This window comes from Pelophylax lessonae, assembly GCF_965119305.1.
Source record: "Pelophylax lessonae genome assembly, chromosome: 1".
Lineage (NCBI taxonomy): Eukaryota > Metazoa > Chordata > Amphibia > Anura > Ranidae > Pelophylax > Pelophylax lessonae.
In genome coordinates this window covers 102,537,946-102,565,509 of record NC_138768.1, presented here as the reverse complement: position 1 = coordinate 102,565,509, position 27,564 = coordinate 102,537,946, and the positions used below count along the sequence as shown (strand labels likewise).

General features: G+C 43.3%; 1 protein-coding gene across 1 annotated transcript in view; it reads right to left on the bottom strand.

Annotated features, from left to right (window-relative positions):
- The window catches only part of MTREX (Mtr4 exosome RNA helicase), a 232,204-nt gene that overhangs the window by 38,379 nt on the left and 166,261 nt on the right, over positions 1-27,564 (bottom strand). Inside the window, exons 22-25 of the mRNA XM_082255208.1 lie at positions 22,316-22,479; positions 15,889-15,994; positions 8,371-8,427; positions 6,335-6,497 (exon numbers count right to left, since the gene is read on the bottom strand). Coding sequence (XP_082111334.1) covers positions 6,335-6,497; positions 8,371-8,427; positions 15,889-15,994; positions 22,316-22,479 — 490 coding nt within the window. The remainder of the gene's footprint in view (positions 1-6,334; positions 6,498-8,370; positions 8,428-15,888; positions 15,995-22,315; positions 22,480-27,564) is intronic.

Below are 27,564 nucleotides of genomic sequence, written 5' to 3'. Positions count from 1 at the left end.
TGACGGAGTACTTAGAACGCAAGGCTAGAAACAGGGCCTGTTTTTATTCCCACAGATTCTAGGAGTTTGGAAATAAATGTGGACGCCTTCTAGCACAAGCCTCTAGGAAACAAGGTTTGTGTCATGTGTACAGGCTGATGGTCCGCAATGACCCTATCATGGACACCTCTTGCAAAGCAACAGAATTCCAAGACTATTATCGATCTTTATATAATATTGATTCTCCTGCTGGTCTCCAAACGCAGAGAGACCCACTAGGAGGACATCTGTACTCAAGATGCAGGGGGTCCTTGCTGGCCTGAATCTGTCTGGGGCGTGGCCCTTGCACACAGGAGGAGGAGGAATAGCAAATTCACACTGACACTAAGGGTGAATAAACCGATTGCGGAGACAAGCACTGCATCTGATAAACATACTTAAGTTACGGACTATTTAACAGGCAGCACAAATCAAAAAGAAGCACCTTATATCTGTCTGGGCACCTTAAGTTTAAATGCACTATTTTCACCTCACCCTAGCATTGCCGTCACCGTGACTGGCTCCGCCCGCGTGAACGTGATGTCAGGCCAGGGAGCACAAAGGGCCGGGAAGGGAGGCTCAGGACGGGAGGAGGAGCAAGTGAAGTCCTTCAGTTCTCCTTCACGTCATCATACTATGCGGCGCAGCAGCAATGCGGTGCCGGCCTGCCCGCATAGATAAAGAAGCGGATCGGAAACTTGGGCTCCCGCCTCAGGCAGAGTGGCGTCACCCTCCCCCCGATGGACACCCTGGTGCGGTCCCCGCCCCACCCCCTTGTGACGACACTGGCCATGACAACGGCTATTGCAGCCAAGAAAACCGACCAGCCCACCGGGAATTCTCCCGATTAGCCAATCTGGGCCTGGCTATGCCCCATTTACCGCCCCATATCACTACTGAACTCAAACAAAAATTCTCCAAAATTTTGGCCATGAGATTGCAGGAATCCTTGACATCCATAATTCACCTAGACCAAACTGGGTTGATTCCTGGGAGGGAGGCCCAGGACAATACGGACAGAGCTATTCACATCCTGCACTGGCCACGCCAGGGCCCGTCCCAACCACCCGCATTACTGCCATCAACCAACGCTGAAAAGGCCTTTGACAGGGTGGACTGGTTACACCTGGAGGAAACCCTGTTGAGGCTGGGCAGCAGATGCTAGGATGAATTTTAGCATTATATCAATGACCAGAGGCCAGGGTAAGGGTGAATGGGACTCTTTCCTTCCCATTTACCATAAGCAACAGTACCAGACAGGGCTGTCTCCCTCAACGTTTGATATAAGGCGATAGCTCTGGTACGCATTCTTAACGGACACTACAACTGGCACCACAGCTACGCCGAAAAATTATGGGCATCCCTGGAAAAAACCATAGCGGGTCGTAATCTGTCAGGGGCACCATGTATTCCTGCACTGTTTAAGGGTCTATCTTCTTGGGCCTCCCCCTTAACGCTAACCACAATAAAAATTTGGGATAGAACAGAACAGGAGACTTTGCTCCCCCAACATCACCACTAGCTCCTCTGGGTGGGTTCCCATGGTTCATCCCAGGTGAGGAAATAGCCTTTTTCAGACATTGGAGCTCGGATGGAGACACCAGATGCCTGAGGATGGCTCCCATGGAACATATTGATACACTAGCCCAACTAAGATGGAAATACGGACAGTTCTCCATGGAGTTTAGGCGCCTTGGGCAACTACAAGACTTCATCACCAAGTTACGCCCTAAGCTTCGCACTCAGGATTCCCTTACAGAATTTGAGGACATGTGGTCTCGCAAATCAGACAACTCCCATTTACTTTCACAGACTTATAGATTACTATTGCTAGCAAAAACCCAAACTACTCCCTATTTTATCCATGAAGGCGAGTCTGAACTGAGAATCACATTCACGATGCCCCAATTGCAAAAAAACACCACCCTAAAACCCTGTGAATTTGAACCTATCCCCTATCTTTTCCACGATTACCCCATCTCCTTAAAATCATATAAACACAGTGTAACCCCGCATTTGTTGAATGTGGCAAAAAGCTTTATTCCCAGATATTGGAGATGTGGCGAGGGAAGTGGAAAAGATAATGGAGGCGGAGAGATAGGTATATCAATGTCAAAACCGAGAACAATTCTTGGATGTTTGGTCCGGATGGATGCTTTATTCCATAGATATGGATAAGCCCATTGAAACTACACTATCTGACACAGCAGGTATTTTGTGATCTCACAGATGGGGGGCTGGATATGGTGGGGAACATACCTCAGGCAGGATGATCGGGCTATGCAAGGCACCCCCATGCGACAAATGGTGATAATATCATGCGCTCTTCTCCCATTAACGGTTGAGAGACCATGCTCCCAGAGCAACTTAGACCTATGGTAGTTTAGATGAAGTTTACTTTATCCTTTTTTTTACCCCTAATTATGATCAACAAAAGGTCTGACCTAATAAACAGTACTGGGGACTCAATTTCCCAATTTAGGACGCTAAAGAGTCAGTGACCAGTGTCTTGAGAAAATACCCATCACCGGGCATGACGGCCTCGAATGGGGGGGATCAGATTGTGGATATTCCCTGGAATCGGCCACACAGAGGAAATGACCAGACAGTCACACACTACTATACAATGTATATGTTTAGAATAATATAGATTAATGGTCGGCCAAGATCAGATCATATGGGGTACCTTTTGTTCTTTTATAGTTTCGTACTTTATCTTTTCCCCCTTTTTCTAAGTTTTTCTTTTTGTTTGGTTTTTTTCTAACATCTATTCATGCAAATTAGTGTAACTAAGACATGTTCTTCTCATTTCTAATTGTAACCTTGTAATGGTTTTGCATGGCAATAAAATCTGATTATACAAATAAAAAAAAGTTTTAGAACTGCACAGAGGGGTGGGTGCGGTGTCCGTTGAACTACGGCTGCATTCACATGTCAGCTTATAATCGCGGGCAGAACCGCCGCGGTTCCGCCCGCGATTCGATTTATTGCAAATCGCGGGACGCCTAGCGTTGCCCGTTGATTTGCAATAGCCCCCCAAACGCCGAGCGATGTTGCCGCGATTTACGCCCGCCGAATCGCGGCAACATCGCGCAAACAAAATCGCGGGACGCCATACGCTCCAAAGAAGCTCTTGTACTTTTTTGGAGCGTATTGCGTCCCGCGATTTTGTTTGCGCGATGTTGCCGCGATTCGGCGGGCGTAAATCGCGGCAACATCGCTCGGCGTTTGGGGGGCTATTGCAAATCAACGGGCAACGCTAGGCGTCCCGCGATTTGCAATAAATCTCCGAATCGCGGGCGGAACCGCGGCGGTTCTGCCCGCGATTATAAGCTGACATGTGAATGCAGCCTAAGAGAAAACTGGATTTTTGACTTACCGTAAAATCATGTTCTCTCAAGTTCATTGACAGACAGCTCCATATTCTTCTTGACCATTGGGCTATACTGCCCCCTACAGGAGTAGGACACTAGGCAGGAAAAAGCTTTACCATGCCTATGGGGCAGTCCCTGCAGGCATACACCCACGCACTCTGCTTTAGGCTTCAGTTTTGTTGCAAGCAGTGTTTAGAAGAAAAAAAACCCATCCCACTCATAATTCGAGGGGCAGGTGCTGCATCTGTCAATGAACTTCAGAGAAAAGAATTTTACGGTAAGTCAAAAATCCAGTTTTATCTAACGCTCATTGACAAGACGCAGCTCCATATTCTTCTTGACCATTGGGTCAAGACTAAACTTAGCCAACCAGGTAACACGGAGCTCAACCCTCTTTTAAAACAGCAGCCTTGAAAACCTTGCGGCCAAAAGAAGCATCAGAGGATGCCAACAAATCTACCTTGTAGAATTTTGTGAACGTGTGAACAGACGACCAAGTTGCCGCCTTGCAAACTTGCATTACTGACGCCTGTGGGTGAAAAGCCCAGGAGGCACTCAGCACCAAAGTAGAATGCGCCTTCACAGGGAAAAGTGGAACCTGACCCTTCAGTGAATAAGCTTGTACCACCGTCTGCCTAATCCATCTGGATATGGTCGCAGCAGACGCAGCCAATCCCTTTCGAGGTCCTTCAGTGAGGACAAAGTCTGATTTCCTGAAGGATTCAGTAGCCGCCAGGTAGACTAATTGCCCGAACCATATCCAAAGAATGCAAAGCAATTTCCTTGGGACGCAAGTTATTTACATGCTATAATACTTATTTATATGTGAGTGCATTTGCATTGGGGAAGGGGAATCTTTAGCTTAAATAAATTTTATTTTAATTGAGTTACGCTATGGGTCCCTTTTCTTTGCTTTATATGCACTTACACATCTAATGGAGCTTATGGGCGTTTGGAGATTACATGTTGGTGGATGCTGGAGAGATCCATATTGACCGCCTTTATTCCATCTGATGTGGGACGTTTGTTTTTACTCCAAAAGGCTTTGTTTGTTCTTTGGTCCGGTGAGTGTTCATTACTACGGGGGACACACTTTGGTGTGGTGAAGGTGGTCCAGCCATAGATACGCTTGCACCGTGGTGAAGGATACGTTTCATTGGAACCTATATGAACTATTCATGAACTATTTAACAACCTTTTACCCTTATTTTAATAATACATATGTATGCATGTTAATTGCTATTTGAGATTTATAGCCAATTGGAGATCATTTGGCTTATGCATGCTGCATTACTGACCTCAATTGAAGTTGACATTACATATGTGCAAGGGTTACTAATGGTTTAGAATTTCCATTATCTGGAAGTTCTTTTGGTTTGTTTCTTTCAGCTCTGCTAGTGTGATAAGGGTTTTATAATTGAGAGCTACATTCACACCTTTTTTATATATTATTTATTTTATAGCAGCTGCTACCTACTACATTATTTGTTGGGTCAGCGCTGGGTGAGTGGGTCTTTATTCATTTACCTACTCCTTTTTTTGTATAGTCAGTTTATAGCCCAACTCTGAGCAAATAAATTGTCCCTTGCAGTGGGGCTGTGCCCACACTGCAAGAGTTAATAAATTGTCTATTTCTAGGGGATCAATAAAAGGCGTATTATCCAATCCTCCAATGCTCCACGGGTCTAGAACTCTGTCATGATCAGAGCAGGAACCATAGCCCTGCATTAGATGTACAGACCTCAAGGAGGAGTCACAAATGGGTAAGTAAAGGAGTTTCCCCTCCCCCCTGAAAAAAAAAAAAAGCTGCCAAATCATTTATTATTTGTGTGGAGTCAGGCTTTAAGGCTCCCTGCCTCATATGTAAACAGGCTGTGATATATACACTATATATACTATCTTTGAGGGCATTTATGTGTCCTACTGTGTGTGTCATATGAGCCTCTAGTTCAGTACAGATTATTAAATATCAAAACTCTGTACCCACTATATTTGTATGAATGAAGAGGGAAGAAAACAATCCAAATGAAAAAAAAACAAAAGAAAAACTGGACACTTAAAATAAGTTACACCTATGTGGTCTCTAACTTCTTCAAAATGCTCAGTCTACCTGTACAGAACATAAACAAAAACAATTTACCAAAAGAACTTGTCTAAGAGACTGCAACAAACTATATACAGTATATTCCAATTGTTTAAAAACCACAAAGCTGTGTCCATATTTAGATCTTTATTCCCTAAACACATAGTGAAAACAAGGTAAGTAAACGTGGTATATGTATAGGTTTTCTGTAGTATAGAATGCAGGGTGTGTGGGAATTTTATTGAGACTTTGAGTCCACTTCTGCGATGCGGGAACACTGCGAATATGCAGCGTGTTCCAGCATCGCATCCGCACCCCTGGCAGTTCACACCGCCATATGCGATACGCAGGGGGTGTCAATTAAAAGTGAACGACACCCCCAGTTGAGATCGCATATCGCAGTGCAGTCTGCAAGTTCGCACAGAATCGGATCGCACTAGTGTTAACCACCATGCGATCCGATTCTACTGCAGATAAAAAAAAAAAAAGGTCATGTGCGTGTTTAGTGCGATTGCGGTGCGAATTCAGCCATACAAACTGTATGGCTGAAATTTGCACCGCACAGAGATGGCATGTAATTTAGGAGCAGTGCGCTCCGAATTACATGCGATCTCTGTGATTGCACTAATGTGAACCGGCCCTTACCATTGCGTTTTAACAGTTAAAAACACAGCTCTGATTATTTTTGTATGTACTCTATAATAAAACAGAATTATAGTCCGTTGCAGTCTTCTAGAAAGGTCCTTTAAGAAAGTTGTTTATGTGAAATGTGAGCCAAATGAATTTCAGAATGAGCAGATCTGTGTTCACACAAACCAGGACCTTCAGAGGTTATATGGGAAGTAGTAGCATCTCTTACCTTCAAAAACATCTGTCATCTTACAAATTTGGGCAAAAGTTGCCCCGTTGGCCCAAGTATAGATGACATCCATCAGGTTGGGGCGAAATGAGCCTAAATACAATTCTTCGTCCACCTCTAACTTTGCTTCAGCTGAGAGTTTAGCAATTCTCCGGGCTGTTTCCTGTGTATCAATCAAAAGAAGTCAAGTGTTTTACCAGTTCTGTAAATTATTATCAGCACTATTATATACTTACAAAATCATCAGCAAGAATATCTCAGTCTAAATATGCACAACAATAATACAAATATCCCCAAGGCTCCGTTCACATGTAGGCGTTTTGGGGGCGTTTTTCTGCTCTAGGATCAGCTCTCAAAACGCCCAAGACCAATCCTATTCATTTCAATGGCCCCTGTTCACATCTGAGCATTTTGACGCTGTGAGCAAAACGCCCAATACTCAAAAAAGTACATGAGCTTCTTTTTGGGCAGATTACAGGCGTTTTCCATTGGTCTCTAGTCAATCTAAAAAAAACTCCTGCACAAAAAACGCCTGTAAACGCCTGCAAAAATGCCCATAAAAACGCCTGTAATAGCAACGCCAAGATGTGAACGTAGCCTAAAGGACGAACTTCACAAAGCAGTTTTGGCAGAAGAATTAAATAATCACTTAGACCTCCACCGCCCACTCAAAATAAAAAACTGACTTCAACCTCTTGCCGTTCGCCCCATAGCAGTTTTACTGCTACAGGGTGGCAGCTGTGCGCCGGATCAAATATATATATATATATACACACACATATATTACATACATACATGATTGTGGACTTCCATCTACAGGGGGCGCGCACACGTTGCCGGGCAGCTTCTGCTGTGATGATTCACAGCAGAATCTGATCTGTTGGTGCTGGGCACTCATTGTCCTCCGACACCCACCGTTTGTCGACAATACAGAGATATGCCTATGCAAACAAAGTCTATTTCAGTTCTGATGGGGGTGGGGGGGGGGGTGTCAGAAGAATGGATTCTGCACAGCAGGGACTAGATTCCATTACTTCCCCTAGTAAAAGCAGCACACAGCAAACACTGGCAAGGCAAACTGTTAACCCCATGATCGCCCTCAATTTCCACTGCAATATCACAGTCGTGCTATAAGTCGCTGATATCTCTGCCATTACTAGTATTAAGTATAGTTAGTAGATGCTATAACATTCACGTAAACAAATCAATACACTTATTGGGATTTTTTTTTTTACCAAAAACATGTAGCAGAATACATATTGGCCATATACATCATATAATCATATAATGAAGACTTTTATGGGATGTGTTTTAGATCAGAAAGTAAAAATAAAAAAAAGTAAAACGTTTTTTTTCTCCAAAATTGTCGATTTTGTTTATAGCCCAAAAAATTAACACAAAAGGTGATCAAATACCACCAAAAGAAAGCTATATTTGTGGGAAAAAATTACAAATTTTTTATTTGGGTACAGTGTCGCACAATCGCAGAATTTTCAGTTAAAGTAATGACGTGCCAGATCACAACAAATGGCCTGGTAATGAAGAGGGGTAAATCTTTCGGGAGGTCAAGTAGTAAAAAAGTAAAACCTTTACACCTTTTACTCTGGCTTCTATATAGAATAAAACCAAATCCCTTTAATCACCAATATCTAAAAGCCCATTTTAAAATGAGAACAGCACCACAATCCAAGTGTCTGAGATTAAAGCTGACTGTACAATAAAAGAATTTTGTTCAAAATTTTTCATAAGTATGTTCAATTTTTATTAGTGGCGTCAAACTGACAGTTTTTGACTGCAGAGATGAAAAAAATTTGAAGCAGGTGGAAAAATTCACAAATTAATTTTTAAACAGCAAACAGTATGGAATGTTAAAAACAGAAAAACATTTTTCCAGTCATTGAACGTGCAAAGAATTCTGGTACACATGTTCACAGCGAGCTGTTTGGTAATAGTTCTAATATACAGCTGATTGTGGTAATGCTCTATTGGGCTTGAACTAATCATAGGACATGATTATACATATATTGTAACATTACCTGCATATGCCGCAGTGGACCCGCCAGTTGCTCTGTCAGTTTGGGCATTTCGCTGGACTAAAAAAAAAAAAATGCGAATGAAACCAAAATATATAGCATTAATGAAAACATGCATTCTGCACTCTCATTGATGCATGGCAGTAGCAGAAAATTAGATCAGAAATGTAATTATAAAACCCAGGAAAAGAATTTTAAAAGACAAAAACTACCAAGCATTATACAAGTACTGGAGAAAACATTATGGCATATCCTTGCTTGATTTTTTTTCTGGGAATATTAATATAGACCACTCCACAACACTCACTGAAATCTTTCAAAATGAGGGCTAAGTGGGAGTTGCTGAATTTAGTATAACCACATAATCAAATCCCTTTACAGTGGAAGGACACCACCAGGCAGTGCCATCTTAACAGCATTAAAGGGCCCCTGGCAATACAGTGCACTGGGGCCCTGCCTACACAATCACCCACGAGACTAAAAATGCAAATTATCGATAAGGCTATATTTATTGGTACAGCAGTTCCAGGGAAATGACAGCTTCCAAGATCGGCGGCTGGGTCCGGTGAACACACACACGGACGGGAGTCAGACTCTACTGTCCTGTCTGTGCGCCTGTTCCTGTGGAGGTGGACAGGCATTCCAGCAGTTGTGGGCTTCCCCTCCACAGCCCAAGTGGCCTGACAGCAGCACAGGGCTAACAGGCACTTGCCACCTACTAAGTTCGGCAGCGGGATGCACATGGGAATCGGGACTAATGCTTGGCTGGGGCTAGGTCGCTGGACATGTGGGGCAACTGCCCAGCGTGCCCATTTGGTGAGATGGCCCTGTCACCAGGAATGCAATAATACTCCATGGAGTACAAGCATGGCGTTTGCAGGATTTGGGGAGAGGCAGTGAGCCATGTACAGAAACACTGCGGTAAGGATTCTGGGAAATCCTGTCAAACTAAAAATGTTGCGCTCTGCTGCAGACTGAAATGGACAGTCTTCAATCTATAACTGAATACTACTGCTGCTTAACTTGCTTTCTAGGGGTGCTAGTATTACTAGCACTTAATTTATCTTGCTTCAATTAAAAGCTTACAGTGCACAGAAAACTATCAGGAGCCATAATTTAATATTGAATAATCCAGCTAGATCCTCCACCAATTCAGGACATAAAGGTGTCAAAAAAAAAAAAAAAAAAAGTTGGATGAATGTGACAATTTGCCCATAAAATATATCACCCCATGTATGGAATACACCAAATATGCCACTGATAATGGTGGTGAGCACATACCTATGGCTCTGCCTGTCATCTCAAATACAGTGACATACAGTACAAAAAGTCTTCTAATGTTCATAATGCATACATTCTAATGAGGTCGTACAATGTAAAATAACATTAAAAGAAAGTAGTAAAATAAAAATAAAGTTCCCAGACACATGTAGTCAGGAAAAGTCAAATCAGGGAAAAAAAAAAAAAAAACTTTCCCATTTGTGCTAAAAACAGAGGATGTATGTAAAGCCACACCACTGTGTGGTGAAGCCCTTGCGCAAAGTACGGTCTCCATTTTCAGTTTTACAGAGCTCCAAAATTATATATAAATTAAGAGCAGCTATGTCTGGAGGCAGCCCATAGCCATTGCAGGGACACCCCGGAAGCTCAGACACACTCAATGGCGGCCGAGGATCACTAGTGGCGATCTAAATAAATACAAACAAAATAAAAATGGCAACCACTGAGATCAATTTATATCCAACATAAAATAGGGGTACATGAACAGGGAAATTAATAAAAATACAAGACAAAAAGCCGTGGGGAAGTACCAGAAAGAAGTCTCGAGACAATACAATAAGTAGTAATACATTTACATTAGGGATGCACCGAAATGAAAATTCTGGGCCGAAACCGAAACCGAAAATGCAGGATGCCCTTGGCCGAAAACCGAAACCGAAAATGACTTTTTTTCCCCAAATGGTATTTGTATTCAGCATGAGGGGTTAAGGTATTGCCACTGCTGGTCACTGGTGCATTAGTGACCGATCAGTGGCAGTTAATTAACCCCTTTGTGCTGCATTAGTGCAACCAGTATCAGTGTTAATTAACACTGGTTGCACTGATACTGGTGAACTAATGCAGCACAAAGGGGTTAATTAACTGTCACTGATCGGTCACTAATGCATCAGTGACCAGCAGTGGCAATACATTAACCCCCTCATGCTGCATAATACTAATACCATTGGTAACCTCGCCTCCGCTTCCCTCCCCCCCGGCTCAGCGCCCCCCCCCCCCCCCCCCTGCCTAAATCTTCAATGTAATAACAAGTGCTCACAGGCCACTCACCTTACTGCTGTAAGGTAACAGTATAGCATTGCATAGCTTTGTATGTTGATCTGTGTATATCTGCTCATGTCTAGGGGACCTCCAAATGCTTTATCTGGCTTTTGGGTCTTTAAAATAAATGTATTCCATCTGCAATGATCCTGGGTTTCCTCCTCAATTTCCTCCGTTATATGAACTGTCCGTAGTATAATATTTTTTTGGTAAAATGATTCAATAAAACAGCATGTACTTACTTAAAATGTCCCTCCCCATCCCAATGATTCCTTCTCCGAGCCCTTACTTGCAGCTCCTCCGGTGTCCGTCCTTTCGTTTCAAAAGACCCGCCTCTGGCCGCCGGCAGCCCGCCTCCCGGTGATGCCACTATTACTACGATCTATGCATGCATGAATGAACTAACAGACCCGGCGGGCGGGCGAGCGGCCGCTAATAGCTATAATTAAGTAAGCTCTTCACTTCCATGTCAGCGGAGATACCCGCCTGATAACAAGGTGAAGAGCATACTTAGTTACAGCTATTAGCGGCCGCTCACCCGCCCGCCGGGTCTGTTAGTTCATTCATGCATAGAGCTTAGTAGTAGTGACATCACCGGGAGGCGGGCTGCCGGCGGCCAGAGGCGGGTCTTTTGAAAGGAAAGGACGGCCAGAGGCGGGTCTTTAGAAAGGAAAGGACGGCCAGAGGCGGATCTTTTGAAAGGAAAGGACGGCCAGAGGCGGGTCTTTTGAAAGGAAAGGACGGCCAGAGGCGGGTCTTTAGAAAGGAAAGGACGGCCAGAGGCGGGTCTTTTGAAACTTGCGCTCGCGGCGGCCATCTTTACTATCGGCATTTTTAACCCTATTTCGGCCGAAATGGAATAAGCCCATTTTCGGCCGAAAATTTCGGTGGCCGAAATTTCGGTGCACCACTAATTTACATAAACTCTGATCCTATAGATTAAATAAAAGGTCAAGATTTCCTTGCAAGCAAACAGGTGATGTCATTTCTCTCCAACAGTAGTGGCCCATTTTCATATCTATATGTATAGGGGCTATACTGCAATTGTGTCCAAAACAGAGAAAGGTAGCCTGAAAAAAAACAAATGTATACATATATATGCTGGTAGAGTAATGGGCTACTATCTAAATTGGCCCTAGTATGCTTATGTATGAATGTGAGTTAGGGACCTTAGATTGTAAGCTACCAGAGGGCAGGGACTGATGTGAATGTGCAATATATATTGTAAAGCGCTACGTAAATTGATGGCGCTTTAAAAGTACATGTAAAAAAAAACAAAAAAAAATTGTAATATACATACATACATACACAATATATATATATATATATATATATATATACACACATATATGTACACACACACACACAATTCCTTCTGGAAACATGCTTGTAATCCAAAGCACTTTTATATCAAATCGAATTTCCACATAAGAAATAATGTAAACTCAGATGATTCATTCCACAACCATTTATTCATTTCCATTTATAGTCAATATAAAAAGATTATAGCAATGCGATTGTGTAACCATAAAATGGTTGTGTAACCATAAAATGTCCATCCACAAATGGCGCCTCCACAAGAAGATTAGAAGCAAAATGCAGCAGAAGCTACAGAGTATAAAAGAGAAGAGAGGCACCTCTAGGTGTAGGAAAATGGTTACATTAATTGAAGGTACAACATTTAGCAACTCACATGGTTAATGATTAAGAGAAGCACATCTAAGTATGCAGGCATCCGAGGTAAAGTTGTCCACAAAGACCGTCCTCCGCACCGCCGGCTCTCACCGCTGTCAGTCTGCATGTGGAGAGTTTTACCCAGGATGCCTGCACACTTAGATGTGCCCATTTTAATCATCAACCATGTGAGTTGCTAAATGCTGTACCTTCATTAAATGTAACCATATTGCTACACTTAGGAGCTCCTCTCTTCTCTATTATAAATATGTCTTTAACACTCAGCTGTGACATGACGTTATTGTATCTGAAGACATTGCTTGTTTATCAAGTCAAAATGTACCATATTTTCCGGCGTATAAGACTGGGTGTATAAGACCACCCCCCTAATTTTCAAGTTAAAACATAGGTTTTGGGCTATACTCGCCGTATAAGACTACCCCCCTTCCGAAGCAAGGCAACACCATTGAAAAACATCAGATTTCTCATAGATCTCCAAGGTACCCCTAGTACTGTAATACATGTAATCTCTCATAATATCTCCAAGGTACCCTAAGTATAATTATTACCAGTAGATGTAATCAAAAGACGCTGGCTGTGTGGGAATCCTGTATCGGTATACCATATGTAACGTAGCTTCGGCTACATACAGTATACCGCGCTGAGCCAATCACAGTGAGCGATGTATTCTATTATTGAATGCAAAGCCTGCTCGGATTGGCAGAGTCAGAGAGGCGGGCTGATGTTACTCCGTCAATCCGAGCAGGCTTTGCATTCAATAATAGAATACATCGCTCTCCCTGATTGGCTCAGCGCGGTACACTCTATGTAGCAGAAGCTACGGTACATACGGTATACCGGTACAGGATTACCACACAGCCAGCGTCTTGAGAGATTATTATCTACCGGTAATACTTATACTTGGGTTACCTTGGAGATATTATGCTCAGCGTATAAGACGGCCCCCCATTTTTGGGGGACTTTTTTGAGGTTCAAAAGTAGTCTTATATGCCAGAAAATACAGTATTTAAAAATTTTGCTCGTCTTTCAAAACACTCTCAAAGTTACTCTCAATCCAAGGTTTTACTGTACTGTATATAGTATATACACACACATACACCCTATTGATTCTGTAGTTCAGTGTTTACAAAAAAAAAAAAAATCTCCTTTTTAACCTCCTGCATCCAGCTATGATTTTATATAACACAAGGAAAAAGTACATTTATTGTAGCATATGGCTTCAGTATTCAGTTAGTTTCTCATGGCTGTAAATAGTTTACTGCAACTCTTATGAGCCTACCAAAAACTTTAGGGCAGCATTATAATAAAGCCCAGCAAGTAACAATTCTGTGGCTTACTGACCTGAAGGCCCCGTTCACACTGGGGCGATCCGACTTCCCGGGGCGACCTCCGAGGTCGGGGTGCGAGCAGCGCGCCGCGACCTCGGAGCGGCCGGCACGGACTTCATAACATCGAAGTCTATGACGGTCGCCCCAAAGAAGCTCCGGACCCTTTTTCTAAGTCGGAGCGACTTGTGTCGCTCCTATTAGAACGGGTCCGCAGCTTCCCTATGGAAGGCGACCTACGGCGACCTGTGAGGCGACCAGGTCGCCTCACAGGTCGCCCCAGTGTGAACGGGGACTAAGGATTAACTGATAACTTTCAAGCTTTGAGGCATCCCGAAGGTGATTGAACATGTGATCATCACAAATACAAATGTTTCCACTTATCATACGTTGTTAAAGATTTTAGCAACTGGAATCTCAATGTTTGTAGGAACGAAGCAGGACAGTCTCAAGAATAAATTTTAATGCAAAATCTTAAGTTCCATCTGAAAAAGACATATTCCCCTCAACAAACCCAGAACTTTACACTACAGTACATGGTAACCATCCTGCTGAGAGCGTTTTCTTAAAAAAAAAAAAGTGGTGTGTGCTGGACCAGGCATTCCTCTTCACCAATATACATCTAAAGACCAGCAACTTCCTCTGGAGGAACAGCTGTACAAACAGAGCACTTAATGAGCAAGTGCCCCCGGATTCCAGCTGTGCTCTGTGTAACATGTGCTCACCATGAAGGATGAAATGTTTATTTTCTGCACGGTCACCCATCTCTAAGAGAGTTCAAACTGCTACCAGAAGCCCCCAGCTAAGAGAAATCATTTGGTCAGAAAAAACATTACCTCTCAAGTGTTAGCACTCCCCCAAGACTACCCTCTACTGAACATACAATTAGCCAGAGCTGCGTCTCCCAAATAAAACCTGGAGCTCCCCCACTGTACTAAATGCTACAATACACCCCAATTAGACTAATACGAAGCAACTGGAAATTACACTTGTAGTAAGATAGACGATTACTACCTTTTAGGGATAGACCGATATGTTTTTTTTCAGGGACGATACCGATATTCTGGTCACAACGTATCGGTATCGGCCAATATGGGCCGATATTTTGTACATTTGAAGTTTTGAAAAATAGACAATTTTTGACAAATCTGGTACCGAACATGTTAATTTTTGTTTAATGGCTGGCACCCTGTGGCGGATGGCTGGCTGGTACAGGGCCTGTGGGCGGGTGGCTGGAACGAGTGCATGGGAGTCAAGTCAGAGTCAGAATTTCATGGTCAGGCAGGTAAGTAGCTTTATTGCAAAAGAGACAAAACATGTTTCTTCTGCATTAAAAATCCTGTCTTTAAGCAAATTTAAGTTTAGCCTAAAGTTCCACTTTAAGTCAGCTCTATGTAATGATTACTCTGATGGTATCATCACTTATTAGATCAAATTTCTAAGGCAGTTTTGAATCTGGAGGCTGTGAGAAACTTCTTAACATGGACATGTCTTCAAGGAGCCTGCAGTGGGTTTGCTGGGAAATGCAAGGTACATTAACAGGTAGGCTCTTCTCTTTTTATGCATTTCAAGTAAATTAAACATGTCATGAATGTATTATGAGAGTGGTCTTGTTTAGCATGGATGAAATAAGTTCTCTCTCATACAACCTGGCATTGATGTGACCAGTCTCCCAACACAGAGTTGGCTGGGGAGACTGGCTGTGCATTCAGTAAAATCCCCCTTTATAAGGCTGGAAATGCTGCATTTCACTCAGGATTGCTGAAAGCTGGAGAAAGCAGCAGAGTAAAGCCTCAGGTATTCTGAGCAAGGTTCAGAGTGGTATTTAAACATTTTGTTTGTGCCAGGAATTTAGCTTGAAACTGAACCTTCAAAAAACAAGCTGGCAATGGCAGCGATCACATTTCTATCCTGATGGGATTTCCTTTTATCTTTAATTTTGGTTGAAGGGTATTTTTTTTTAAAAGGAGCAATATTTTTGTAGGTTTCACAAAGCCCTGTAAGCCAGCCAAGAAAAGAGGAATTTCCTGTGTGCACTTTTCAAACTGTAAACATTAAGCATGCCTTTAGGAAAGTCTTATATCCCCAGTGTCAACCTTTCTAAATTTGGAGTGACAAGGTTCACTAACGAGCAAGCTCTGTTCATGAATACCGACCATCCGGTCTGAGAAAGGGCACTTACATTCTCCTGGAACACAAAGCAGCTGAGCAGTGAAGTAACTTGTTCCGCTGTCAGGTCATTGAAATGGCCATTAAACATCATCTCGGTGAGGAGGAGTTCATCGGCACTGCAAGGAAATTGAAAACAGATGAAAAATTAGATTTTCGTCTTACCGTACCATTTCTCTGATGTTCATTGATGGACACAGCTCTTTATCTTCTTAACTGTAGGGTTTTACTGCTCCCTAAGGGAGTAGGACACTAGGCAGAGAAAAAGCTTGAAAATGCCTATGGGGCAGTCCATGGGAGTATACTCCTACTTCCTGAAATAGTTATTTAGTTTTGAAACAAGCAGTGTCAGAATAAAACAAACCCAACACCATAGAGGGGCTGGTGCTGTGTCTGTCAATGAACATCAGAGAAATGGATTTTACGGTAAGACAAAAATCCCATTTTCTCTTTCGTTCACTGACATCTTTCTGACCGTAGGGATGTCCCAAAGCAGTGTCAACTATGAGTGGTGGGAAAAGCAAAAAAACCTAACTTCTTCAAGGCTAAACATAGCCAACCAGGTAGCTTGGAGCTCAACTGTTAACAACTGGAGCATACTTGAGAAAAAACACCCTCAAAGAGGACAAGTCCTCTAAACAGCAGCCTGCAAAACTTTGGGGCCAAAAGAAGCATCCGCAGATGCAAACACATCCACTTTATAAAACTTTGTGAATGTGTGTACAGACGACCAGTTAGCCGCCTGCAAACCTGCATCACTGACGCCGGATGATGGAAAGCCCAGGAGGCACTACGGACATGGACGCAGAACCACCTTATCCCTGTGAACCACGAGGTAAGGTGGACAAGACAATGCCGCCAGTTCAGACAACCTGCGCACCAAAATAATGGCCACCAAAAAGGCCACCTTCTGAGACCACGTAAGCAGCCGAATCTCACAAATAATTTTCAAGGGGAGGCTTCTGGAGAACTGACACCTCCAAATTGAGGTCCCACAGCAGCAATGGAGACTGCACTGGAAGAACCAAGTGTCCCACGCCCTGGAGAAAAGTACACACCAAGGAGTGTGTGGCCAACAGGTGTTAAAAGAAAACTGCCAAGACCTGGCCTTTGATGGTACTCAAGGCCAGGCACTGCACAACCCCTCAGGGGAAAGCCAAGATCCGAGCCACAAACCGGAATGAGGGTGAACTCGGAAGCATTCACACCACGCAATGTACAGCTTCCATGCATGATGGTAAATCTTCCTGGAAGTAGATTTTCCAGCTTTTAACAGCGTATGAATCACCAAGTCAGACAACCCCCTGTACTTCAGCACCTGGCTTTCAACAGCCAAGCCGTCAAAGCCAGCGACTGTAAAGCAGGATAGAAGATTGGCCTTAGGGACAGTAGATCTTCCCTGAGAGGGAGTCTCCAAGAAGCACTGGCAACCAACCGTACCAAGACCGGCAAGGCCAGCCTTAAGCCTCTAAGATGACAAGAATCCCTTCTGCCTCAAACCTGCGTAGTAATCTAGGCAGAAGCTGGAGAGGAGGAAATGCGTAAATCAGACGATACCGACTCCAAGGAGCCACTAAAGCATCTGAAGCGACGGGTAGAGGATCCCGAGACCGTGCCACAAACCTCTGAACCTTCCTGTTGAGGCGAGAGGCCAACTGATCCGCCTCTGAAGTACCCCACTGGAGACACAACTGATGAAACACCTCCGGATGAAGAGACCATTCTCTCTGGTCCAACACCTGTTGACTGAGATAGTCTGCTTACCAATTTTCCACCCCTGCAATGTGTACAGCAGAGAGCTGGAATAAATCTTTCTGCTCACCTTAGAATGCCGGCTACTTCCTGAGCTGCAAGGACACTTCTTGTGCCCCCTTGGTGATTGACATAGGCCACAACTGTGGCATTGTCTGATTGAATTGACACCCCTGGAGACGACTTGTACAATGATCCAGACAAAGTCTGATCGCTCGGAGCTACAGTACATTAAATCGGTAGTCTGGACTCTTCCTGAGACCAGACGCCCCCCTGAGCACAATCTGTGACAAGGACGCCTCCCCACCAGGTGCATGCAAGTCCAAAGAGACAACCATCTGCTGGTCAGCAAAAGCCGAGTTGCCTCCTGCAACTTTTGAAGTGTCTCACAAGAGAAACACTCTGGCTGAGGAGGAGCCCAGAGTCAGACCCAGATGGACTAGGCTTGTGGATGGAACCAGGGCAGGCTTCGGAAGATTCAAAAGCCAACCAAACTCCGTCAGCATTTGCAGAGCAATCTCCAAGTCGTCCAACAAGGCGGGCGAAGACTCTGCTCGTCAAAGCAGATCGTCCAGGTACTCCAGTACCGCGATCCCCCGCTGAAGCAGTAATGATAGAACCAGGGCCAACACTTTCATGCAGACTTGAGAAGCAGAAGCGAGACCAAAGGGTAACACCACGCATTGATAATGCTCCTTGCCCATGGCAAAGCAGAGGAAACGCTGATGGACAACACATATTGGGATGTGAAGGTACGCATCCTTGATTTCGATGGAGGTGAGGAAACCCCCCTCATGTAGGGACGCCACCACCGTGCGCATAGACTCCATGCAGAACTTCTGTACCTGCACAAAGAGGTTTAGGGCCTTGAAGGGAATGACTTCATGGACTCACTTGTCCTGGATCAGGGAGGTCTGCGGATCCAGAAAGCAGCGAAGATGTCCCCTCACCCCAGATACGGGTGAGGGCGCCCCTTCATACAGAGGAATTTTTGTCAGCAGGTCTGGCAGCAACCAAGACTTTGGAACCACCAGCCGAGGCCCGAAAGGGCTTGGATCCCTTGTCTTGAGACCCTGAGAGATGAAAAAGTCACTTGTCAGCCGAAAAGGAGGGTCCCCATCTGCGACGGGACTCTTACCCCTGGAAGCCTGAGGAAGAAGAGTAATCTTTCCCCCTGTGAGGCCCTTGAGGTCATCCAAGGAAGTTCCAAACAGGCGATCCCCCACGAATGGAAGATCAGACAAGGTCTTCTGCAGACCAGCATTTCAGCCAGATAATGCGCTGCAGGACCACTGCTGAGACAGTCTAAAGCAGGGGAGTGGCATCCAAAGAGGCATCACAAACTGTAGCCCTTGGACCAACTGATCCGCCAGCTCCACCAAGGCAGGGGGAGCTGCTTCTCCTCCAGGTCCCGGCGTAAAAAATTAGGCTACTCGGTCAGAGTTTGCGACACCAGGGCAATAGTAATTACCGGCCTAATTGCTAAACCAGCCACATATGGTGGGCCAGAGCCGCCGCCCTTTTATTAGCTGGACCTGTAAAGGGCAGGGACTATGAAGGTAGCTCAATTTGACCTGGAAACAAGGGAGTCCACTACAGATGGAACCATCCACCTGTAACGCAGTTAATCCTCATAAGGATACCGAAAGCAAAAACGCTTAGCAACCAATGCGTTTTGGACAACCCCACTGTTTTGTGACAACGTTGGCAAGGTAAGCGGAAAGAGGAACTCCCTTGCTGCTTTGGAAGGCATGTGGGTGCCAAAAGAAATCGGTGCCTCCAATGTGGCATCAGCCGCAACCTCCCTTTTTAAAATTTCACGCACTGACACAAACCATGCATCCACCAGCGCCTATTTAAGCGTGGCTAGAGGAGCAGAGGAATCATCCTCACTATCTGAGCACTCAGGGTGCGTGGATGCAGACCCAGTAGGGTGGCTATATACCAAGCTAACCCCAAAAAACATAATCAGGGTAGGCCGCAGACTGCGATCTTGCAAAGGGGATGCCGGCCAAGGGCCCACATTGGACAACCTATCAGACCCCGCAAAAAAAAAAAAAAAAAACCAAGGGGGTCGCCCTCCATAGAGGGCACATAAGGAAATAGCCCCCTAAAAGGGGGTACCGGCGGATATTAAAACATCCGCTCCCCCAGCCCAACAATCACCGCAGGGAGCCCAGAGGACATCCCTGCCCTAGTCACCAACCCCCCCGTTGCTCCCCAGGAAAATCCGGTCAGCAGTAACTTCAACCAGTCCCCCTTAAGAGCATGTGGCAACAGCCAGTTCACCCAGAGAGGGGTGTGGGGCCCAAAGACACACAGTGACCAAAATTTTAGAGGGGCTGGTGGGGAGGGGTAACCACCCAAAAACCTTTCAGGGGTAGTGGGGGGGACAGCTACTTACCACACCAGGAAAAGGGTGGGCACCGCTCCAGACAGGAAACCGATCCATCTTAATGTGGGTGCTGTCGGCCAGGAGGAAAGGCTACGACTCAGGCCGAAGCCAGTTCGTATGCGCCCTCGCGAGATGTTTAACTCACAGGCTAGCCTCCATCCAGTGGGGCTTTGTTGCGGCCGACCTAATGCAGAGTTGCTGTTTGCAGGCACTCGCTGGCCAGGCTGGGGAGACCCTAAAGATATTATCCAGTCCGTCGCTCATTTCAGCACGGCAAAATAAGAGGAAAAAATACCATGCAAAATAAAAAAAATTGCCAGGACCTGAGATCCCAGCAAGGAACTAGCCCCTTACTAGGCAAAAAAAAAAAAAAAAAAAAACTGAGTACCTATAGCAGGAAGTGGGAGTATACCCCCAGGAACTGCCCCATATAGGCGTGTTCAAGCTTTTGCTCTGCCTAGTGTCCTACTCCTGCAGGGGGCAGTATAACCCTACGGTCAAGAAGATGAAGAGCTGTGTCTGTCAATCAACAAAGAGAAACCCTTAAACAATATTATGCGGTTGAGGAACCTTACCAATTCATCTGAAGTGTAAAAAATGCTTCTTAAAATAGTGGCCAGTAGAAATAATTCATCCCTTACAGTGGTGGTCAAAATTCTACCTCTTTATACAGCTAAAATGATCATTGGTGTCATGTCCATGGCTATGCCAAATGGCATCAATCAGCCACAGTTAAAGAGCCTCTAAAGGAAGCTATGGTTCTACAGAGCCCTGATTGACTAAGGCTTGTGTAATGGATTGAGAACAGGTAAACCCCTGTCTACCACCCCACTCTCTCCCTCCAAAATCCTTCCCAAGAGATTGTGGGGAACAAGGTAAAACATGTAGAGCGGACTGTTCCCCACTTTACAGTCCGAAATGGTTATAGCCTTTATAGTTTACAATAATTTATAACAATTTACAGAGAGAAAACATTGCCATTCCTGACAATATCTTTGAAAATACAATTGCCTGGCAGTGATTCCAGTTCTGAAGCCAGAGAGTGTGTATTATACCCAAGTCTGTCCACACACAATCAGATCTACTGTTGATCTGACAAACCGAAAACTGAGCAGGAATTAGATCTGTCCACCTAGCATTGTCTGCATCTTTCATTTTTCTTTTAGAACATCAGGAGAGCCACTAAACCAAAGCAGTGGTATTACACAAATATATTATATAGCAGGTGTGTGTGTGAGTATGTATATATCTATATCTATCTATATCTATATTAGAAGTTGTACTATGCATATACTTTAGCTTGCAAATAAAGTGTTTGCCGCTAAAAAAAGTGAAAGAATGGTTCCTACAATAAAGGAATCAAAATACTTACCTCGCTGCTGGATGTCAAGTCTGAACATCACTGCCTTCAAGTGCTAAAGAATCCAGCAGAATTTTTTACATCCGACACATTTCCAGGTGTGTCAAACACCTGGCTCCCTGCTGCACACAATGGCTTCCCCCTCTGGCCCTGTAATAACCTAGGGGGACAGCTAAAGCAACTACCACTCACTATGAGGAATGCACGCATGCAAAAGTCCTGTGAATGTCACATGTTGACTTTGCCAGTGTCGCTTTAAAACTTTTCCAACCTATTGTGATATCCTGATCAACATGAACCTTTGAGCCCATCACTTGTTTAAAATTCCAGGTCTTACATCAATATTGAATCGTAACACCGTAAATTTTTGTGCGGCTTTTTATTGTTTGAACCTGTATTGTAATTTCACAATGCACCAATACTCACCTTCCAGCGATACACATCCCAGAACTCCTTTAGCCGCTGATATCTTTGGGTGGCAAGCCTCCAGGCCTCGATAGTCAGCTACTGTCATTGGCCAGGCCGAGATGACGTCACTCCTGGGCATGTGGCGTTGTGTCAGCTTTCGTATTGTCAAATTTGTGCAGTGAGCTGCATATGCGCAGCTCACTTTACAAGAGCAAAATGGCATGCAAGTAGCTTTAATGCAGAAGGGACAAAGCAAGTTTCATTTGCATTAAAATTCTGCCCGTTTGCCCATTTTCATTTCCTAGCATAAAGTTCCACCTTAAAGGGTAATCTCAATGGACCAATAGTAAGGTATAGGAAGTGGGTAAAATTATAACACTCATAACAGAGTGCCCTGGGTTTCAAATATGCAGAAAGATAACTAAAAGATTTGCTAAGGGACCTTTTTTGGTGGCAAGTCACATAGCTGGACGAAATTCTCAAAGGATAAATAGAGAAAGGTGGCAAAACATCTCCTCGGTTTACCTGCTGATTTCACAAGCAACGCGTCCTTTAACTTCTATGACGTCAGAGGAGTTGGCAAATCCCATGCGCCTGAGCACACGCTTCCGACATTTCAGCTCATCCATCTGTAACACTGTGCGAGCCTTCTTTAGCTCATGCTTCGCAGTTCTGATATCTACTGCTATCTGTAGGCAAAAATGCTGCTTATAGATTTTATTTTTCAAAAATACTAAACAGACTGAATTTGCAAGTAAAAGTGCAACATATACATGCAATGTATGCACTGTGCCTTAGTATTGTATTTTTTAATTAAGCCTCTATATTCCATTATTAATGTGTACAATGTCTGAGGGTTTCTTGTTTTAAGAGTTATATTTTTTTACCTCAAGCTTCTTTTCTGATTATTTACTGTTGTGTTAGGTTTCTTCCTCCATCAATCCTAACCATCTATGTGAAAATCTTACACAGCGGTAAAGTCCATGTGAAGAGAATGTTTGCTCTTAAAAGGATCATCAGATATGTTTTTTTTGTTGCTCTGTGGTGCACTGGCAGCCCATTCTAAATTAAAAGACTGCCCCAACGCAAGGTATGGTAACATGCATGCAATAATGTACCACAAAGTTAAGGTGTAAATAAACACCAACTCCAAAAGGCTGCAACTTTAAGAACTAAAAAAAAAAAAAAAAAAAGAAAAAAAAAAAAAGACAACTTTTTATTAAAACATGTTGGGAAAGTGCACAACCCTAATAAAGCTCACCAGTTAGGCTGACCATACACAGAACTCTTTAGGATTTCCCAGACATTATACAAAGTGAATAGAAAGTTCAGGTAGGTCCCCACAATGCACAGTTTTGTTAAATCTAATAGCCAGTGCACAGAAAAAAAAAACAAAAGCATTTAAAGATTGCACAAAAACTGCTTATTCAGCATGGACGGAAAAAAAAAAACTGGATTTTTGACCTACCGTAAAATCCTTTTCTCCATCGTTCATTGACGGATGCAGTTCTCTGATCCATATCCATAGGGTTATACTGCCCCCTAGAGGAGTAGGAGATTATGCAGAAAAAAGTTCTGGCTATGTCAATGGGCCATCCCGGAGGGTACACTCTCTTCCTGCATAGGATGACAGTTTTGTATCAAAGCAGTATCAGAAAGTAACACCAACCCAACTCAAAATAGAGGGGCGGGTACTGCGTCCGTCAATGAACTTAAGTGAAAATTTGGATTTTTGCAAGAACTTACTGTAAAATCCTTGAGTCCTTTGACAGAAGTAGCTCTTAATGCTTCTTCATTATTGGATTATGTGCCATCTACAGGAGTAGACTAGGCAGTAAAAAGTTTTCACTCGACACGCCTATAGGGGCTGTCCCGCTCAACATAACCCCAGACACACTGTGCTGTCAAATCAGTTTTGTAGCAAACAGTGAAAGAAGACACAACCAACCCCAAAATAGAAGGGGCGGGAGCTGCGTCTGTCAAAGGACTCAGAGAAAAGGATTTTACGGTAAGTTCTTACAAAAATCCTATTTTCTCTTACGTCCTTTGACAGACGCAGCTCTTAATGCTTCTTCACTATTGGGACATCCCAAAGCAGTATAGGCATGAGGGGTGGGAAGAACGCAACCAAAAACAGTTAACGCATTTCCAAAGTTAACAACGTAGCCAATTGGGAGACAAAAAAAAAAAATCTCACAGCAGCTTACCCCCAAAAAAAATTCACCCCGGAAAGAGAAAACCAAGTCTCTTTCAAGACAGCAGCCTGCAAAACCTTGCTGCAAAGGAGGCATCCGAGGATGCCATCAAACCAACGTTGTAGAATGTTGTAAAAGTGTGTCCAGACGACCAAGTCGCCGCCTTATACACTGGAGTAACAGATGCCCGATGGCGAAAAGCCCAAGAGGTACTAAGCGCACTAGTAGAATGCGCATTCACAGGGGAAGGAGGAACCTGACCCAAGAGGAATAGGCTTGAACAGCTGTTTGCCTTATCCAATTGGATATAGACGCAGCAAACGCAGCCGAACTTATGAGAACCCTCAGTAGGGACAAAAACAAAAAATCAGAGGTCCTAAAAGGCTTTGAGGCCTACAGGTAAACTTCGATTGCCCGAACCACATCCAGAGAAAGGCAAATGCCACGGAATGCAAAGTCTTAGGACAGAGCGAAGATAAAACAATATCTTCGGGGAGGCGGAAGCAGACACCACCTTTCCTAAAAATGTCCAAAAGGAGGCTGTCAAATAACCGACAGAACCAAATACAGATCCCACTGAGACCAAAGGGGATCTTCTTGGAGGAGTCAGAGGACGCACCAATGAAGGTGCAGAACAAGGAATTAGTCGGCAATGACGGTAGATGTGTACAACATGTGAAGTTGATCTGCGGCATCACAGCAAGGACCACCATCCCTGTAAATATGTAAATAGAAAAAAGGAGGGGGGATTGGGACTTTGAGTGAGGTCAATGCTGTCTAGAGTAATCCAATCACGTAGCATGTGTAAAATAGGACAAAAAAATCCGTAAATGAATGAATAAATAACCGATAAGGGCGCAGACATGGATCAAAAAATAAAAAGCACATATCAAATCATGTATACATTCAATTCATAAAAATAAATATATATTGGCAGATACAAAATATCATACAACAGCACAAATATATATATCAATTACATGATAAATATTCAAGTCAACAATACATATGAAATATATGAGAAAAGTCTACATAACCCTGGGGTCATTCCTCTTTCTCATGAGTAAACCATGATCCGTGTCCTGATCCATATGGATACTACATAGCTCTACGCGTTTCGTGGAAATCGCATCCACTTTTCAGGAGCTTTATAAAGATAAACAGAGTAGAGACTAATTAGTCAAAAATCTCACTTATAAGTGACAAATACACCGATACTTTCCAAAAAAATTATATCAACAAATCTGGAAGTCAAATACTCACATAGCAAATGGAAGAGTTTAATACGTATTAACCAGAAAATTACTAGGAAAAATCTGGGATTCAGTGGATAAAGATATTGTCCATTGCTGGGATGCACAAAGTGGGTATACGCCTGAACCGGGGCTGAGGCGGGTATGCGCCAGATGGTCCAAAAAGAGGAAAAGAAGAAAAAAAAGAGAAATCACCCCTAGGGGAAGATGGATGTTAAATCAGTGATTTGAACCCTTATTTTTTACGTGTTCTGTTCAGAAAAAATTTAGTATTACAAATATTGTATATGTTCATAATCCGTAAATAATGAAAACGTGTAAAGGGACCAATTAGGGGGGAAGAAAAAAAGGAATACAAATAATAACTACCCGAGGTCAAATGTGAACCATATATGATGAGAGAAAAAAAAAAAAGGGGGATGGATGAGCCAGAGAAGGAAAAGGATAAAGAAAACTCAGTGTATAACCGCCCGAGGTCATATGTGAACCATACAAAATGGGAAAATCAAGGATGAATGAACTGGAAAAAGAAAAAGGGATAAAAAGAAACACTGTGCAACCAAGGAATAGACCGATGCCAAGAAAAACAGGCACACTTGAAAAAAGGGGGAGAAAAAACAATCATGGAAGCCGTGGTGCAATGATGAACAACAGAAGACATGTGCAAAGTGAGTCAAAAATAGAAACTTACCAATAATGATCTGAGAGAAAGCAAACAGTGCGCATCAAGGTGTAAGAAGTGCAGATAGAGCATCACGGAGAGATGTCGCTGTGCTCGTCAAATTTATACACTAAAAAGGACCATATCCCTTTTCTTTTTCCAGTTCATTCATCCTTGATTTTCCCATTTTATATGGTTCACATATGTCCTCGGGCGGTTATAAACTGAGTTTTCTTTATCCTTTTCCTTCTCTGGCTCATTCATCCCCCTTTTTTTTTTCTCTCTCATCATATATGGTTCACATTTGACCTCGGATGGTTATTTATATTCCTTTTTTTCTTCCCCCTAACTGGTCTTTAGGCTGCATTCACACTTGAGCGTAGCATTTTACCGTGTTTTTTTCCTGCGATTTTTACAGCGATTTTCAGGTTTTTTTTTCAGGCGTTTTTGGAGGCAGGCATTGACATCTATCATAAAACGCTGGTAATCAGCCCAAAAAGCAGCTCATGTACCTTTTTTCAGCTACAGGCGTTTTGCAAAACGCTCAGATGTGAACAGGGGCCATTTAAATGAATGGGGTTTTACTTTTTGGGCGTTTTGGAACGTTTTTTTTTAGCGTTTTTGGAGCTGAAAAACACTCAAAAACGCTCAGGTGTGAATGGAGACACGTTTTCATTATTCACTGATTATGAACATATTCAATATTTGTAATATTTAATTTTTTCTGAACAGAACACGTAAAAAATAATTTATACAATAAATTTACCATCCATCTTCCCCCTAGGGGTGATTTCTCTCTCTTCTTTTTGGACCATCTGGCGCATACCCGCCTCAGCCCCGGATCAGGCGTATACCCACTTTGAGCATCCCAGCAATGGACAACATCTTTATCCACTGAATCCCAGATTTTTCTGGTTGATACGTGTTAATCTTTTCCATTTGCTATGTGAGTATTTGACTTCCAGATTTGTTGATATGAATTTTTTGGAAAGTATCGGTGTATTTGTCACTTATAAGTGAGATTTTTGACTAATTAGTCTCTACTCTCAGTTTATCTTTATAAAGCTCCTGAAGAGTGGATGCGATTTCCACGAAACGCGTAGAGCTATGTAGTATCCATATGGATCAGGACACGGATCATAGTTTATTCATGAGAAAGAGTAATGACCCTAGGGTTATGTAGACTTTTCTCATATATTTCATATGTATTGTTGACTTGAATATTTATCATGTATTATGTAATTGATATAAATATTTGTGCCGTTGTATGATATTTTGTATCTGGCAATATATATTTATGAATTGAATGTATACATGATTTGATATGTGCTTTTTATTTTTATTTTTGGATCCATGTCTGTGCCCTTATGGGTTATTTATTTATTCATTAATTTACGGATTTTTTGTCCCATTTTACACATGCTACGTGATTGGTCCTCATGTAGCAAATAATAAACATATTTTTATATACCATCTCCTCCGACTGGATTACTCTAGACAGCATTAAACTCACTCAAAGTCCCAATCCCCCCTCCTTTTTTCTATTTACGACGATGATAGACTTCCTGGAAGTCGCTGGTCCAGCCCCCAACGGGGTGGGAACCACAGAAGCAGAGACACCCCTGACCTCCAACCCCTGGCCTGCGACAGCCATGCCGATAAATA